Source organism: Macrobrachium nipponense, chromosome 21 (genome assembly GCF_015104395.2).
Source record: "Macrobrachium nipponense isolate FS-2020 chromosome 21, ASM1510439v2, whole genome shotgun sequence".
NCBI lineage: Eukaryota > Metazoa > Arthropoda > Malacostraca > Decapoda > Palaemonidae > Macrobrachium > Macrobrachium nipponense.
Window position 1 is genome coordinate 43,846,264 of NC_087212.1, and position 15,297 is coordinate 43,861,560.

General features: G+C 37.3%; 1 protein-coding gene across 2 annotated transcripts in view; it reads left to right on the forward strand.

Annotated features, from left to right (window-relative positions):
• The first annotated feature begins 2,378 nt into the window (after positions 1-2,378).
• The window catches only part of LOC135197984 (uncharacterized), a 174,815-nt gene continuing 161,896 nt past the window's right edge, over positions 2,379-15,297 (forward strand). For both annotated transcript variants that reach the window (XM_064225301.1, XM_064225302.1), the window contains exon 1: positions 2,379-2,567. In XM_064225301.1, the coding sequence (XP_064081371.1) occupies positions 2,519-2,567 (49 nt within the window). In that variant the 5' untranslated portion in view covers positions 2,379-2,518. The remainder of the gene's footprint in view (positions 2,568-15,297) is intronic.

Here is a 15,297-nt window from a genome sequence, read left to right on the forward strand (position 1 = left end):
TTATTTATTTTATTTTTTGTTTCCTTTACTTTCAATTGTTTTTTTTTTTTTCAACGTTTACGTAGCAAAGCTTCTCAGGAGACAAAAATGTTAAGAAAGATATATATAGCACGCAGAATCCTTAATTATTTCAGAATATCATTTATAGCATCTTTCATCAGCCACGGCAGTACTTCCTTACCTGGTCCGCACACTTGAGGGTTGAAAGAACGCGCAAAATCATACAAAATTAACATATGGTGGCCCTTTATTTTCAAGTCGCCCATAGATGATTATAAATTCCTTCAGCAGAGCATAGCAGTTAGCTTTCAGTGTTCGCCCTCCAAAATCTACAGATTGTTCATGATAGTAGTCAAAATATAGGGTATTTTGATGCCTGAGGTACGATTTAGATTTGAGGTATGTTTAGAACATGAGGTATAATTGTTAGAAGGTTAAGAATGCATGTATGATACACTACTCGTACATGACCGTAAATATTTCCATACGCATTATTAGGCCTATGTTATGATTTAGTAACAGAGAATGAAAAATAAAGTTGAAAACTATTCGACGATACACCATTATTCATTTTTATGTCTGTATCTGAATATTTACTGCAAACAATCATGCATTCCTAAATCTTTTAGTGTATGTTTAGGTACTTAGGTAGCCTATGTTTAGTACAGCGTAAGTAAAGAGGTTGTTTGCAAACAAATGTACTGCACATATTAATCCACAGGACCTATCCCCAATCACAGCTATGGCTTGCAATAATAAACCAGTATTTAAAATCCCTTAATGCTGTACCTACCTACTTGGAAAACATGAGTCTACGTTGTCCAAAGCTTCATCTAGTAGCCTTTCATTTCACGAGACAAAAACTGGATTGATTAGACCCAAACGAGAACAGTTATGTGGAGATCTTTGTCAATGTTACCAACTTCAGGCATATTAAGGATGTAAGAAAAATGCCTTTCCTTGCTGTTCACAATGTCTACCACACTTGCCGCTGTGATGAAAACTACAATTAAGACATGGCTGATAATGTGGATAAGCCCTTAGTTACCCGTTAGACTAAGTCTAGACAGTGTCGAAAGAGATATGCTGTAGGTCCTCATCTGAACACATTCGCTAAGAATGATTTAACCCTTTTAGAAGGCACTTCTTTAATGTAGCTTTGTATCGCACACATGTAGATTTAGGGGAAACGGAGACGTAGTAGTAAAGAAACTATCTAGTTTTGTAGTTGTATCGAAGAGATGGAGAGAGAATATTATATGAAGAGCATGAAATTCCAAGGAAGTAATGCCAGTGTAGATGTATTCTTACCGTTTGATATAATATACACCGTCTGCCTCTATACCTGAGCACAACCCACTGATATTTTCAAACAATGTTCTATCTGTGATTGTTTTCTAAATAAAACTATTCTCAAATTTTGCCGTGTAGTTTGATTATCTTTCGTGTATACCAACACTGATTACCAGATATAAAACTGAGTCGGCTGATGAAGAATAAAGATTGAAAACTGTTGGCTCTTCAAAAATGCACATCTTTTATGGGATTTTCTTTGGATATGTATACAAACTGTGTATTGGATACTTCTGCTTATATTATATTTATAGTTGAAGTGTTCATATTTTTAAAGGAGACGTCAATAATTCCTGGCATAGATTTTCATGTTTTCATGAGGTGACTTAGCCATATTGGCTGGTATTAGCACGAAAATGAAGTTGGGACTAGCCTAGGCTATGCTTATCCCCGTGCCTAGTAGTTAGCAACTGTTGCGTCTGTGAGATATTCTGCCTTGAGTCAGAGCGTGACATCATTCCAACGTATACAAAAATTATTTTACTATGTTACCACTTGCTAAAGCATCATATCCTAGTAAGGCTGTCATAATAATGCACATGATATATATAAAAAAATAATAGCCTTTTAGGTTAGTTATGGCAAGAAACAACCTAGACCTACCTTAGGCATCGGCTCACCTATTCACGAAATATTATTATAACAGATATCTAGAGCACAATAAAATTCCAAATAAACCAGAATTGCTTTACTATGGGATTTATTTATTGAATCGGTCTATCTAGTAACGTTCCCACTTCTACTATAACGAAGTGAAATGCCTAGGCCAACATTTTGTGAAATGCTTACTAGGCCATCATTTTGTGTAGTGATTTGAAATCACCATACATTAAAAACATTCGGAAAACACACCTGATTGAGGACATGGCCTCGAAAAGAGGGAGAGAGAGAGAAACATTAACATTAGTCACTGAGAACCAACACTGCAATTTTTCCTCGTAGTTTCGTACCTTTATTTATTATGTGTAACAGTGTTAGACTAAGTCGGCGCTTATATCAACTTCAGGTTCGTCCCGGTTCATCACGTATCAAGACTGTGGTGTGTACCGTGTTGTTTTGGCCTCGATATCATATATTTAGGGTAGTTTATAGTTTTTAACGATATACGAGAAGTGTTCAAGAAGTAATAATCGATTACTCAAAAGGAATAAATTCAACGTGTAGGATGACGTCCAGACTAAAAGCAGCGAAGTTACCGAAAAGCCATTTGCAAAGTAAGTTCCAGCTCGTTGTTGGTCAGTTTGTGGTCATAACGTTCCAACCGTTTTATTTATGGTCTATTTTTTTTATAGAAAGCAGCTATCAGTGCAGTATTTTTCAGGGTTTATTGTCATAATTCTACCTGGAGTTATAAAAAATGAACCCGGATTGAAGTAAATATAGACGCCAGCCATTCGTTGAAACTACTATTAACTCATATTTGAAACCAGACGTCCTCGAATCCCGCAAATTTCACTTTGAACTTGCTTTAAATAGCTTGATACGCTGTAAATCATCCTATGACAATGTATTTTAGCTTTCAGAAACCTTCAAGTGCCCATTACGGTTTGTTTGAAGCTGTTGAAGGTTAGGCAGCTTTGAATTTCTTGGGGTATATATACACCTATAGCTATATGTTTGTTACAGGGAATATGTGACATCGGGGATTTCACGAAATCCTTAGGGAATATGTGAAATGACCAATTCGCTTAGGAACATTTGATCCCTGAGGGCTAGTACTAAACACGGTGAAACAGTGATTCATCGACGCTGTTTCGCCGTATTTAGTACTAGGTCCTGGGGAGTCAAATGTGTTTCGCTGTGTTTAGTACTAGCCCGTGGGGGATCAAATGTCCTTGACTTCTTTTGATCCCCCAGGGTCTAGTACTAAACACAGCGAAACACATTTGATCTCCAAGGGGTTAGTACCAAACACGGTGAAACAGTGTAGATGAATCACTGTTTCACCATATTAAGGTAGGTTTACACCTACGCACTTTTGTGTTGCGGGCTGTTACGGCGTGGGACCGCAAGAAACCGTTACAAAATTGACGCGGTGGGGAGAAAAAATTACCGTTATTGGGCGGCGTGGCGCGGACCGGGCCGGTGGGTTACGGGCATGTCACGGCGTGTTCTTGCGGTGTCTAGAGGAGTGTTATGGAGTTGGCGCAGTGTTATGGTCGTTGTTGCTATGCCAGGCCACGCGCTCTTGCGACTTTGTTACTCCGTGTAGCGGTGTGTTGCGGGTGGCTTGCGGTGTTGTTGCGTAGTATTAATAACAGAATTCATAATAATGAGACAAATGAGAAGCAAATGATGGACATGTAAAGCATGGAAAGTAAGAAAATGAACATGAAAAGCATAGAAAGTAAGAAAATGAACATGAAAAGCATAGAATGTAAGAAAATGAACATGAAAACCATAGAATGTAAGAAAATGAACATGAAAACCATAGAAAGTTAGAAAATGAACATGAAAACCATAGAAAATAAGAAAATGAACATGAAAAACTTAGAAAGTAAGAAAATGAACATGAAAAACATAGAAAGTAAGAAAATGAACATGAAAAGCATAGAATGTAAGAAAATGAACATGAAAAGCACAGACTGTAAGAAAATGAACATGAAAAGTATAGAATGTATGAAAATGAAATTGGGACTTGGTTTATACCATAACATTTTCAACTGCAAATATCATATATTCTCCACTGAGGTCAATTTGTCTTTAGTCTGTTACTTATTTTTCATTGTTCCCCTGTTAATAACTATGTCCAGTCAATGTTAATTATTGTTTCATTATTATATTTGTATGTGTTCATGTTCATTTGATCATGTTCTCAATATTATATTATTGTTCTTTACCTTGTATGTTATTATATCATTTGATGGCCATATTTATTTCATGTTACATTTCATTTTATAGTTCAAGTTATTTTCCGAGTTCTATTTATTTCATATTTCATGTTAGATTTCCTGTTATATTTCTTCATGTTATTATTCTTTATGGCCATGCTTTTTCATTTTTTCAATTTCATTTCACCTAGACATATCATCATATATAGTAGTCATGACATATAAATTAAGCATCAATAAGGAAAATGTAAATGCAAGTCAGTATTTCAACATCTTTATTACAAAAAGAAACATTATGAATGATATAAAATCTACAAAATCATTTAATATTAAGAAAAAACTACTAAAAAATCATTTGTTATAAAAAAAAATAAAATTCTATTTATTTATATATTGTCGACAGGGTGTCAGAGCGCGAATGATGCCCCCGTGGTCTGTCCGGCCCCTTTTATCCTCCCTAGAATGCGCGGCAACCTTCCATCCAATCGACCTATGTTTTCCTCAAAATTAAGAGGTGGTTGTAGAATTGTTGATATTCAGTGTAAAGCTAAGTCAATCATGTTTATACATTTCTAAAATGTTTAAAAGATCGTTGTTTTGGTTACCAAATTATTATTTATTATTGTAAAGTCAGAGCAACCTACCTTATAGAAAATGAATGCCAACATCAGGATTGCACTATTTTTACACCTAGTTTTTATGAAAGTATGATAAATATATTACGAGTGCTAATAAGATGATCTCTTATCCACAGATAAAAACGAAAGTGGTATATGAACATTTAATGAAAAACAGTGAATATGTTCCAAATATTGAAAAATTGTATCCACTATTCAACTGGAAACTAATTTGGGAACATGTAAATAATAAGTATATAGAAAATAAAAGTAGAGAAATTTTTTTAAGTATGTTCATGAAGTTTTAAGTACAAATGATAGGCTAGCCATGATGAAAATAAAAGATGTTAAGGAATGCGGTTGTGGATTCATAGAAACTAATATGCATATGGTATATTTCTGTCCTTTGGTTAAGAATTTGTTGTCCTGGGTATTGGAATTGCTTAGAAAATCATGTAAATTAAAAACTAATTGCTGGTAAGGATTTAAAAACTAGATTTTGAAGCAAACTCAAAAAGGGATGAAAATACAGCAATGGTAATAATAGCAGATCTTATTTCAAGTATATGGATGGCAAGATATTAGGGAATAAGTACTGACCAGCAAATTATTATATGTATAAAGAATAGACTGTTAAATACATTTAATGTAAATATAATAGGTTTTAAGTCTAATGTTAACAAAATTTTCACGAATCAGTATGTTTCTAATTTAAAAACATATTAAGAAAAATAAGAAATTGTAATATTTTTATATTATACATAGATCTTATAATGTATATACAAAATTGTAAAATATAATTTTGTAAAGTAATATTTCTTGATAAAAAAAAAAGTATTGAGGTTCACCTAAAAAAAAAAAAAAAAAATCTACCTAGGGAGACGCTGTAACACACGCCGCACGCCCCGCAACATGTGTGCGCCATTTATTAATCGTGTATGAAGGCGCCGTAAGGGCACCGCACGGCGCCGTAACACTCCCTCGCGGGTGGTACGACGTCACACCACATTGCACCACGTGCGGTGTGACACAGCACCGTGCGGGTTCTTGCCTCTTTTGTTGCGGGGCCGCGCCACACCGCTTACGGCTTCGTGCGACTTCATCCACCCGCCAGACGCTGAGCAGAAATTTGAAATGATTTAAAATCCGGGCGGCGTCGCGCGGCTTTAACGGTCTTCGCCTGACCCCACTAGCGAGGTGGCGCGCTTTTGGTGCGTTAAAATGCGGTTTCTTGCGATCCCACGCCATAACAGACCGCACCACAAAAGTGCGTAGGTGTAAACCAGTCTTTAGAACTAGCTTTCTGGGATCAAATGTTCCTAAGCGAATTTGTTATTTCTCATATGCTCTAGGGATTTCACATATTCCCTGTAAAACACACACACACACGTGTGTGTGTATAATTATATGTACATACACAGACACACACGCACACTTTGCCAATAGCAAATGGCACATAGGTAATGTGCGATTCCCAACTGTTGATTTCCTTTTTCACAGTAATGTCCACCGTAGGGGATAGTGCCGTCGGTACCTCAAGCGGTGCACAACAGGCGTTAGTTACTAAAGGATTTTTGCAGCGTCCCTTCGGCCTTTAGCTGCAACTCCATTCATTCCTTATACTGTGCCCCGGGGCCCCGTTCATATTCTGTGTCATCTTGCTTTGCAATCAGCCCTAACCATTGCTTCATAGCGCAACGGCGAGGTTTTCCTCCTGATTACACCCTTAATTAAAAACATTTTACTCTCACTTTACCTTTAACAGCTGAATGACCTCAGAAGTCCCAGAGCTTGACCATAGGCCTAAGTTTTATATTACAATTACAATTCCACAATAATGTTAACTATGGATTTTCCTATCGTCCGGAGGCAGCAGCAAGTTTAGACATCTTTTGACTCGTTTTTGTTTCTTCTTCTTCAGGAAATGTGTGTTAGCGGCTTGAAAGTTCTGATTTCTTAATTGCTCGTTACTGTATAACTTCTGGACACTTATGTTGTGAGTGATGCTTACACTTGAACGTTTAAAGTAGTGTCTGTAATCTGTATTGCGGTTTAAGTGTGTATATTTTCTTTAGGGGCGAATGATTTAGGTTAAGGAATAGTTTTCATATATCTTCGCAATTGTATTTTTAAACTTCAGTAAATAATAATAATAATAACCGAGTGAGTTATTGAGACTGCCGTAATATCAGTGGCTGAGTCATTCTGCAACTGTTTGTTATAAATTTCTTGTAAACCAATTTGAAAAGACGTTGCTTTACTCTATATTGTTGGGTATTGCACCGAGAAAATAGAGATTTGCCTAGATACACGTAGTGAATTTATTACAAAAGGTCTCTTTCAAGTTTCACTAACCTCAGATTGAAGGCTTGGTTTCCGGGGAATTTGTGGGCACTCATTATATATATGTACCTTCATTTCAAGCTACCTTTGGAGGACTAAATAGCAGTACCTATGCCTCTCTTCTCAGCACCTAGCCAAAAACCTTATTTCTAATTTTTCGTTGACTATTTACTTGCTTCTTCTTTTAGACCATACGTATCACAAAATTTAATCAGTTTAACATGTCTTCGTATTTTTGTTTTATTTTTTTAGTTTTCATTATAAATCCTGCAAACACACACACGTGCGTGAAACTAAAGCCTCTATTGAATGTAAATCACACTACATTTTTCGTGTATGTAAACATTCGGTGAATAATGAATTCCACTTGAAACAGTTAAGAAATCTTTAACAAGGAAATACAGAATAATACTGTAGTATGTACTTGATATGCAAGTACTGTTATGAATATGGCTAGTTGGACCTATGATTTCATTATATACTAAACTTTGTGTAATTATCATTATTAGTAAGTAAATATTGTGTTACTGTACATGATTAATAGGCTAATACAGCGGAATCTTGCAAATACTGGAGCAGTGTAGATATCCTTGTTTTTTCTACATATAGTTAACCAGAATTTCTTAGCATAACTGGTATATATTGTAAGGGTGAAATAACTGGATTATTCCAGAAGCATAACACTGTCATATAAGTATTTGCCTGCACTATAGGATATTCAGTTGAGAGATGGAGGTTGAATAGAGGTCGAACAACTTTTGGATGTACACCCAGTTACAAAAGCGGTGTCGCCCCGCCAGGACTGGCTCGGTGAGATCATGCCCTTCTTGCCCTGAAAGTGGTCCACGTTCAAACAACCAGTACATAGTTAGAATGGTTCGAAAGGGAGGAGGGAAATTTCGGTAATCACGCAAAGAAATGCAATATTGAATTAAATATATGGACAGCGAGAGAGCTTTTATTCCTGTTTAGTTATTAATCTGACGGATATACTTGAGACCTTCTGCTTTATGAAACGTGTTATCATATATTTTGTGGAAAATAATTATTATGAAATCTTATCACATCGTATTGTTTTTATCGTTATCACATTTTCTAAATAAAAATGCCTTAAATATTACTGGAACTGACTATTCATATTAATATTATTCAGACGAAAATATCCTTTTTAATTATCCTATAAGCAGTTGTCTTCTCTCTCTCTCTCTCTCTCTCTCTCTCTCTCATTCTTTCCTCTGTTTTATATCGCTTAGATTGACTATTTAAATAATGGTAGATGTTTGATATGTTATTTGGATGTGGCCAAGGATCACAAAACCGTAAATGGCTACTCTACCAACTTGTGCTAGGCTGTATCTATTTTTGCCCTAGATTGACTGGACTATAATTATCTGTATTACCAATAAATAATATACGAATCTGGTCACAAAGATGTTACACACCAGGTTTTGTAGCCGTGGGTTGTATAAGTCATCAAAGCATCAGTTTTGCAAGGATATTATTTTATTAATTAATCTATGCTAAAAACACATTACTGGATATGCTAATCTAGTACTACAGGATTTGTATTTATGGCATAACTTAGTTGAGTTACCAGTGTTTGAGTGTGATGGGCCACTTGGCTCCACCCCTCACAACCATCTGGGCTACTTATAGAAAGTATTTCAATTTGCTATATTTCTTATATTATAGAATATTTATCATATTTCCGAAACTGTTTGTGAAAATAAATTATGTGAAATGAAATGCAGTGAAATGTGTGCATCATTGCATTAACATAATGATGGTGAGGTATAAAATATGTAGATGTTGCAAAACCGTATACTATTAACACATTATTTAGTGTCTCAAATTATTTGGTGATAGTCTTTAAACCCAGTCAGATTTGTCATGTCTTAACTAACCATCCACACAACCCCCCAGCCCGCCAACCCCACCCTCCGGCTCACGCTTGCTCACTCACTCCGCCTTATGCTGGGGTTACACATTCACGTATCACGGCGGCGAATGCCCACGTATGTGGATCGTGGGCATCATCGCGGTGAAATGACCTTGAACAGCTGGTAAACAGGACAAGGGCTAACGGACGTAAAGCCAGCACCGTAAATTGCACCGCAAATGTACGCGCAAAGAAAGCAAGGTAGGACGTCTACCTGGAACTCACGCCGATAGTGTAATGTTATGTACGTCAACTTCACGTTGATACCACGCCCACCGTTGTGGGGCTGTAGGGTACAAAATGGCCGGCCTGTAAACAGAGCAGACTGTAAAGTGATGGAACATGTATGAGAGAATGTAAAAATATTGCAGTCTGAAAATCTAGGTTGTAAATTCACTTTGGTAGAATTCTGTATGCACTGTAAAATATTGTATATTTTCAACAAATAAAAAAAAATTAAGTCAGATGTTATAATATACATACCATTGGCAGTCCCAACATCTTGGGCTTCTTCTGATGGACGATGTGGGACTTGAGGAAGTAGAATATGTTTAATATCCACTTCTCCCTGTCCGTCAGTCGTCTTCCGTGTCGCTGTCATCACTCTGTATCTCATCCAACTCCGACTCCTGTAGGTGGAAGATGAGATTTCCTCGACCTGAGTGTCTGCAGGAGTGGCTGCAGGAGTCTTCTCTGGGTCGAAAGAAGGTCCTGCAAGATGTGACGTTGATGGGCCCTTCCTTGGTCGTTTTAGGAGGTTCGGCATCTTGAAGGGCGTTGTGGAGAGTACTTGGAGGAAACTGCTGGTCTTGGGAGACGGAAACAGCTGACCTGAGGGCGCCGCCCTGACCTTTTATACCACGCTACAGCGTTGCCATGTCGTACAGGGTTGTAAATGTGCGAATCGGTTTCCCCGTAGGCTACAGCGCAATTAGGAGGACCACGTGCTTTGCGCCGGAAAGAAAACAACGACGGCAAACAATGCAAGTGACCCTAGCGCCTACCCTGCAGTAGTCACCTAGGTTCCCATGTGCATTGCCTGGAGCTACGTCAGGTGACATTTGGCATGACAACCCACGACTTGTTTTGAACATTTCAAAACTGGAGCGGGCTACGGCGCCATAGTGGGCGGAGCTTAGAGCCCGGATGACCCGTCACCGTACGTCTATGATTTTACATATGTTTTACGTTATGTTTACGGTTTACTGACGTAAGCTGTTGCCAACCACCAATTTCCGCTCATGCGTGGGCATGTGTGCGTTGATACGTGAATGTGTGACCTTAGCATTAAATTTATTCATGGCTTCAGCGGCTAATATCCAACACACCTTGTTGGTGTTCCCCCTCCAAGCTATTCAAGAAACCCACCACTTTCGATATCTCCTGTTCATTAGTCTTTTACATAGCCATGCTTTAATTTTTGTAATAAAATAATTGTAAACATTTAGACAATATAATGACGTGTGAAATACTGTCATCTGAGTATTATTTTACATTCCAAAAAACATCCATTAGAACAATCTCATAATAACAGTAAGACATTGAAATCCCGAACATGAGGAGGTGCGGTGATAGAAGGATATTTATAACAAGGTGGGGGTTAAAGGTGATGGGGACAGGTGACATTGGGTGACCTTAATTTAAGTCTTGATGGGTTCGCTTATCAACATTTATAAGGTAATGATAGTAATACCTTTACTGATAGCAGTTAATATCAATGATTCTAAGTCGCCATCACGACTGGCACATAACATTATATGATAGCACGTTTCTTAAAGCAGAAGGTCTCAAGTATATCCATCAGATTAATAACCAAACTGGAATAAAAGCTCTCTCTCGTTCTCTTTCTCTGTCCATATATATTTCATTCAATATTGCATTTCTTTGCGTGATTACTGTAATTTCCCTCCTCCTCCCTTTCGAACCATTCTAACTATGTACAGATTGTTTGAACGTGGGCCACTTTCAGGCCAAGAAGGGCATGATCTCACCGAGCCAGGCCTGGCGGGGCGACACCGCTTTTGTAATTGGGTGTACATATTTGCCTGCAGTATAGGTAGGCTGAATTTGTAACAATTGTGGGCTCAAGTAGTTTGGCTTTTGCAGGGAAAAAATTCTAAGTTGTGAAAATTAGGAACTCTCCTCCATGGAGAGATGTCATGTGCATAGGAGTATTGAACAGATTTTCCCATCTCGTTAACTTCGGCCTCTAGATTGGTATGTGACTCAAATCCTACCAAGCCTTAGATCGCCATCTCGCCATCACACCCGCAAGACGTATTCTGCTAACCTTAGCCTTTTGTGGCTTGTTGACTAGTTGCATGATGGCCTGCATCTTATTTTGCTTTAATTCGAGAGCTTGCGGAAAAACTCAAAATTCACCAGTTTCTGACAAGAGATTCGAGAATTTCTTGGTTCCTTCCCTCTAAGAATTTGTTTTAGCTTGATTAGATGCTTTTGCGTTCAGTGTAAGACCTGTAGCACCATCTAATGAGAATCTGACTTATGAAAGTGTAAGGTCTCTCTCTCTCTCTCTCTCTCTCTCTCTCTCTCTCTCTCTCTCTCTCTCTCTCTCTCTCTCTCTTCACTACTGACTAGCACAAACATTCTGGCTTCAGAAAGAGGGCTGTCGGCCTGTGTCTGGTGGCACCATGTTACCTTTACCTCGTTTTACATGTGGAGGTCGCTCAACAGGTTGTGCAGTCACCAAGATCCTCGCGGACAAAAAGCATTTTACCTAATTTACCTGGCTGGCATTAGTCTGGAGGTTGAATTAGTGTGTGACTGGATCTCTCCCCCTCTACAATTCAACCCTCCTCTGCAAGGCAGCAGTCAGGGCCAAGTCCATGCTGGATATGGCCAAAATGTAGGTAGACTTTACAATCGGGAATCTTATCTTGGAGCTGCTTCTCTCAGGGTGTGAATCTGTCTGCTCTTAATTTTAGATTGGGTTGGGTGGTACTTTATAGCTATCGCTCAAACCCAGCCTTCTGGCTGTTTTCTTCTCTTGTTAGTGTTTATTTTCACAGACTAACCAGATATCACAGTAGACTTTTTCCTCAGTGGATGTATTCGCAGCCTCCATGGTTATTACTGTGAATGATCGAAGGTTCCTGTACATGTTAACAACTGTTGAAGGGTGCCTTGCAAATATATGTAGTCATATATACTGCAACTGTGATATGCCAAACTATTTACAACTTTCATTTTCTAATAAGTTAAGACTTCTTTTTCTGGAAGGCGTTGCAACACATCGACCACTATTTCACATTGTCATTTATACATTTATTTTTGTCACAGTTCCAGTTTTCTTGGCAGTTGGATTTAATGTGCGGTCTTGGCTAAGTTGACACGAAGTGGGAGCCGGTGTTGAGATGTCATCTTTTAGGTATGCTGATCTCAACCTGTCAGTTGAGAGTCAGTCCTTGTACCTGTGTATCGTGCAGGACCTGGTTTTTATGTAGATTCTTCAGGATGTACTCTTTGATTATTTTTACAGTTACACGGGTAGTGTTTTCTATGTTCGTAAAAAGTTTTGATAGGTCCTTTGTGTGGGGGGCGGGGGGCGACTGTTGTTTTCAGCGGGGAAAAATTCTCTGGGCATACGAATGGTTTTTGCCCGATACCATTTTCATGGGAGAGGTATTGATTGATTTATCCTTTCGCATGGTACATAACCCGATGAGGGGCTAGGTCAGGTCAATTGCACCCTTTATGGATCTAGGTCAGGTCAATTGCACCCTTTATGGATCAGTGAGTCTTATCTGCCATGCTGTCGGCAGCAGGGTTGCAGGTGGTGGCATAGAGTATTTTTAACCCCATTAGTTTGGATATGGAGGTCTATGCCTCAAGAGACGTATGCTGGTCCTCTGTTGGATATTATATTGTTGGGAATGGTGAAGCAGCTGACTCAGCTGTCAAAGAATGCCTCATCACGGATGTGCGCCATTCCTTTTGATATCGGTATTGCTTCTATCCATCTAGTAGGTCTTTCTGTTCCAAGAAGATGTATCTGCACCCATTCCATGGGGGTGTTGTCCCATGTTGATGATGTCTAAGTAACCAACCAGCATCTAGGTTTAGGGAAATTGCTGATCTTGGATGTGGTGCCGGGCTGTTTTTCTTGTCTGGCACTGTAGGCATTGTTTGGTCGACGATTCTATCTCGATGCTTTGTACCAAATTAACTGATATGTCAAAATTTAATTGGTTGTTACTAACTTTGCTGTGTTTCTCCCAGAGATATAGGAGAGGCTGTGCATGAGGGTAAATGATTTATTGGAGGTAGTAGGCAAGGCACTAGATGGTGCTGACGTTACAGAGGATTGCTCACCTCTTTTTGCTAAAAAGGATGGCTTGCTATTGTAGGTTTGAGTTTGCTGTGCGGTAGCTATTTGGTTAATCGTTTTGGTGCTTTATGTTGGAGAGTTAATCATAAGTAATTCCTTGTGGGAATTATGTATATATATACATATATATAATATATGGTATGGTATATGATATAATATCTATATATATATATATATATATATATATATATATATATAGTATAATATGATTATAAATATATATATCATTATATATAGATATATATTATATAATATATAATATATATACTATATATATAATATATATAGTATATAATAGATATAAATATATTATATATAATATATATATATATATATATATATATATATATATATATGTGTGTGTGTGTGTGTGTGTGTGTGTGTGTGTCATGATATTTCAAAACTTTCAAGTATGAAACCATCTAACTGTGAATAACTCGGTATAAGTCCTCAAACACTGACTGATTCAACTGTATGCTTTTTTGGTCAGAAAGGAAGGAGGCAGTATCCTTATATCCAGTCATTTGTCGTTGGCTCAGTGGATAAAGTCTTTGTCACCCCCATTCGAACTCAAAAAGGTTTAGGTAATATTCTTGACCAATGTAAGAGAACTTGTACATAAACCTTTTTATAGGTAAAGAATTCCTAAGGTGAAGTGACCTAGAACCAGTTTGATGTTAATTGGTTATTCTTTGCTTCATATTTGGAAACAAATATGTTTCACAATATATACAGAGAAACCGTACATAACTACAGTTTTTAGAAAATTGTTTTGGAAAAATTACATTTCCATTAATGATAATCTTTAGGTAGTCATTCTTAACAAGATTATTCCAGAAATAAGAACAATTTGAGAATGGAACTTTTGTACGATTTTTTTCCAAAAAGATTTCGTTATATTTCATGCAAATAGACAAAATTAAATTAACCAACTACAGGTACATTGACTGGAGATGGGTTAATAAAATAGAATTTAGTATAGTATACCATAGCTACAGCTTTCTTTTATGTGAAACAGTATGGTTATAGAGAATGGTACATATAAGTTGTAAATATTAGCAGTAACTATTGCAAAATTTCATGGACTTTTAGATTATTACTGTTTCTCTATGTTTCGTTTACTCAGAACATTTTAAGTCTAGTATGGCATAAAATGTTCATAGTTAAAACAATGCAGGATTGTTATTGGTTGGTGAAACGGAGTAAAGGAGGTATCGACAGGTATTGATAAAATCATAAAAGTTTTTGCAATAATAAGTACCTAGTATATAGTATAGTTTGATCATAAATATTGTATATTGCTGGGTAGGCTAGACATCAGTTCTGTGTTGGTTTTCTTTATGGTATACATATATCATTAAAACAATGATTCTGATTTTCAAATCTATACAACATTTAAGTTTGTTTTCATAGCCTAGCCAGGGATAGGCTAGGAATTCTGGTCGCCTAGGCCCTAGAGGCAGGAGAGCCTAGATTAGCCTGTTATGACTGCGTTTCGGAAGAGAGAGGGAACACTCGTCTGTAGGATAATTTTCAGTAAACGCTACATCATACTCTAAATGTACGTTGTGAGAAAATAAGAAATGGTATGGGCTCGCATCCTCATGCCCTTTAATCCTCTTGCTGGAAAAAAAGAGGAGTGAAGTCATCATTATTGCGGTGTTTGAATGCATATTTCAAGTATACACAAAGCAAAATTAATTGGAGGATGTTTTATACGTTACAGAAGAGGAAGCTGGTCGTTCTGACACTTTTTGAGACAAACGGGAAATTATTTTATGGGTCAAGTTAACTGGCATAAATAAAAGATGATAAGTCTGTAGTATAGTCGTGTTTGGTCTTGATAAGAGCTTTTCAGAGAGTATG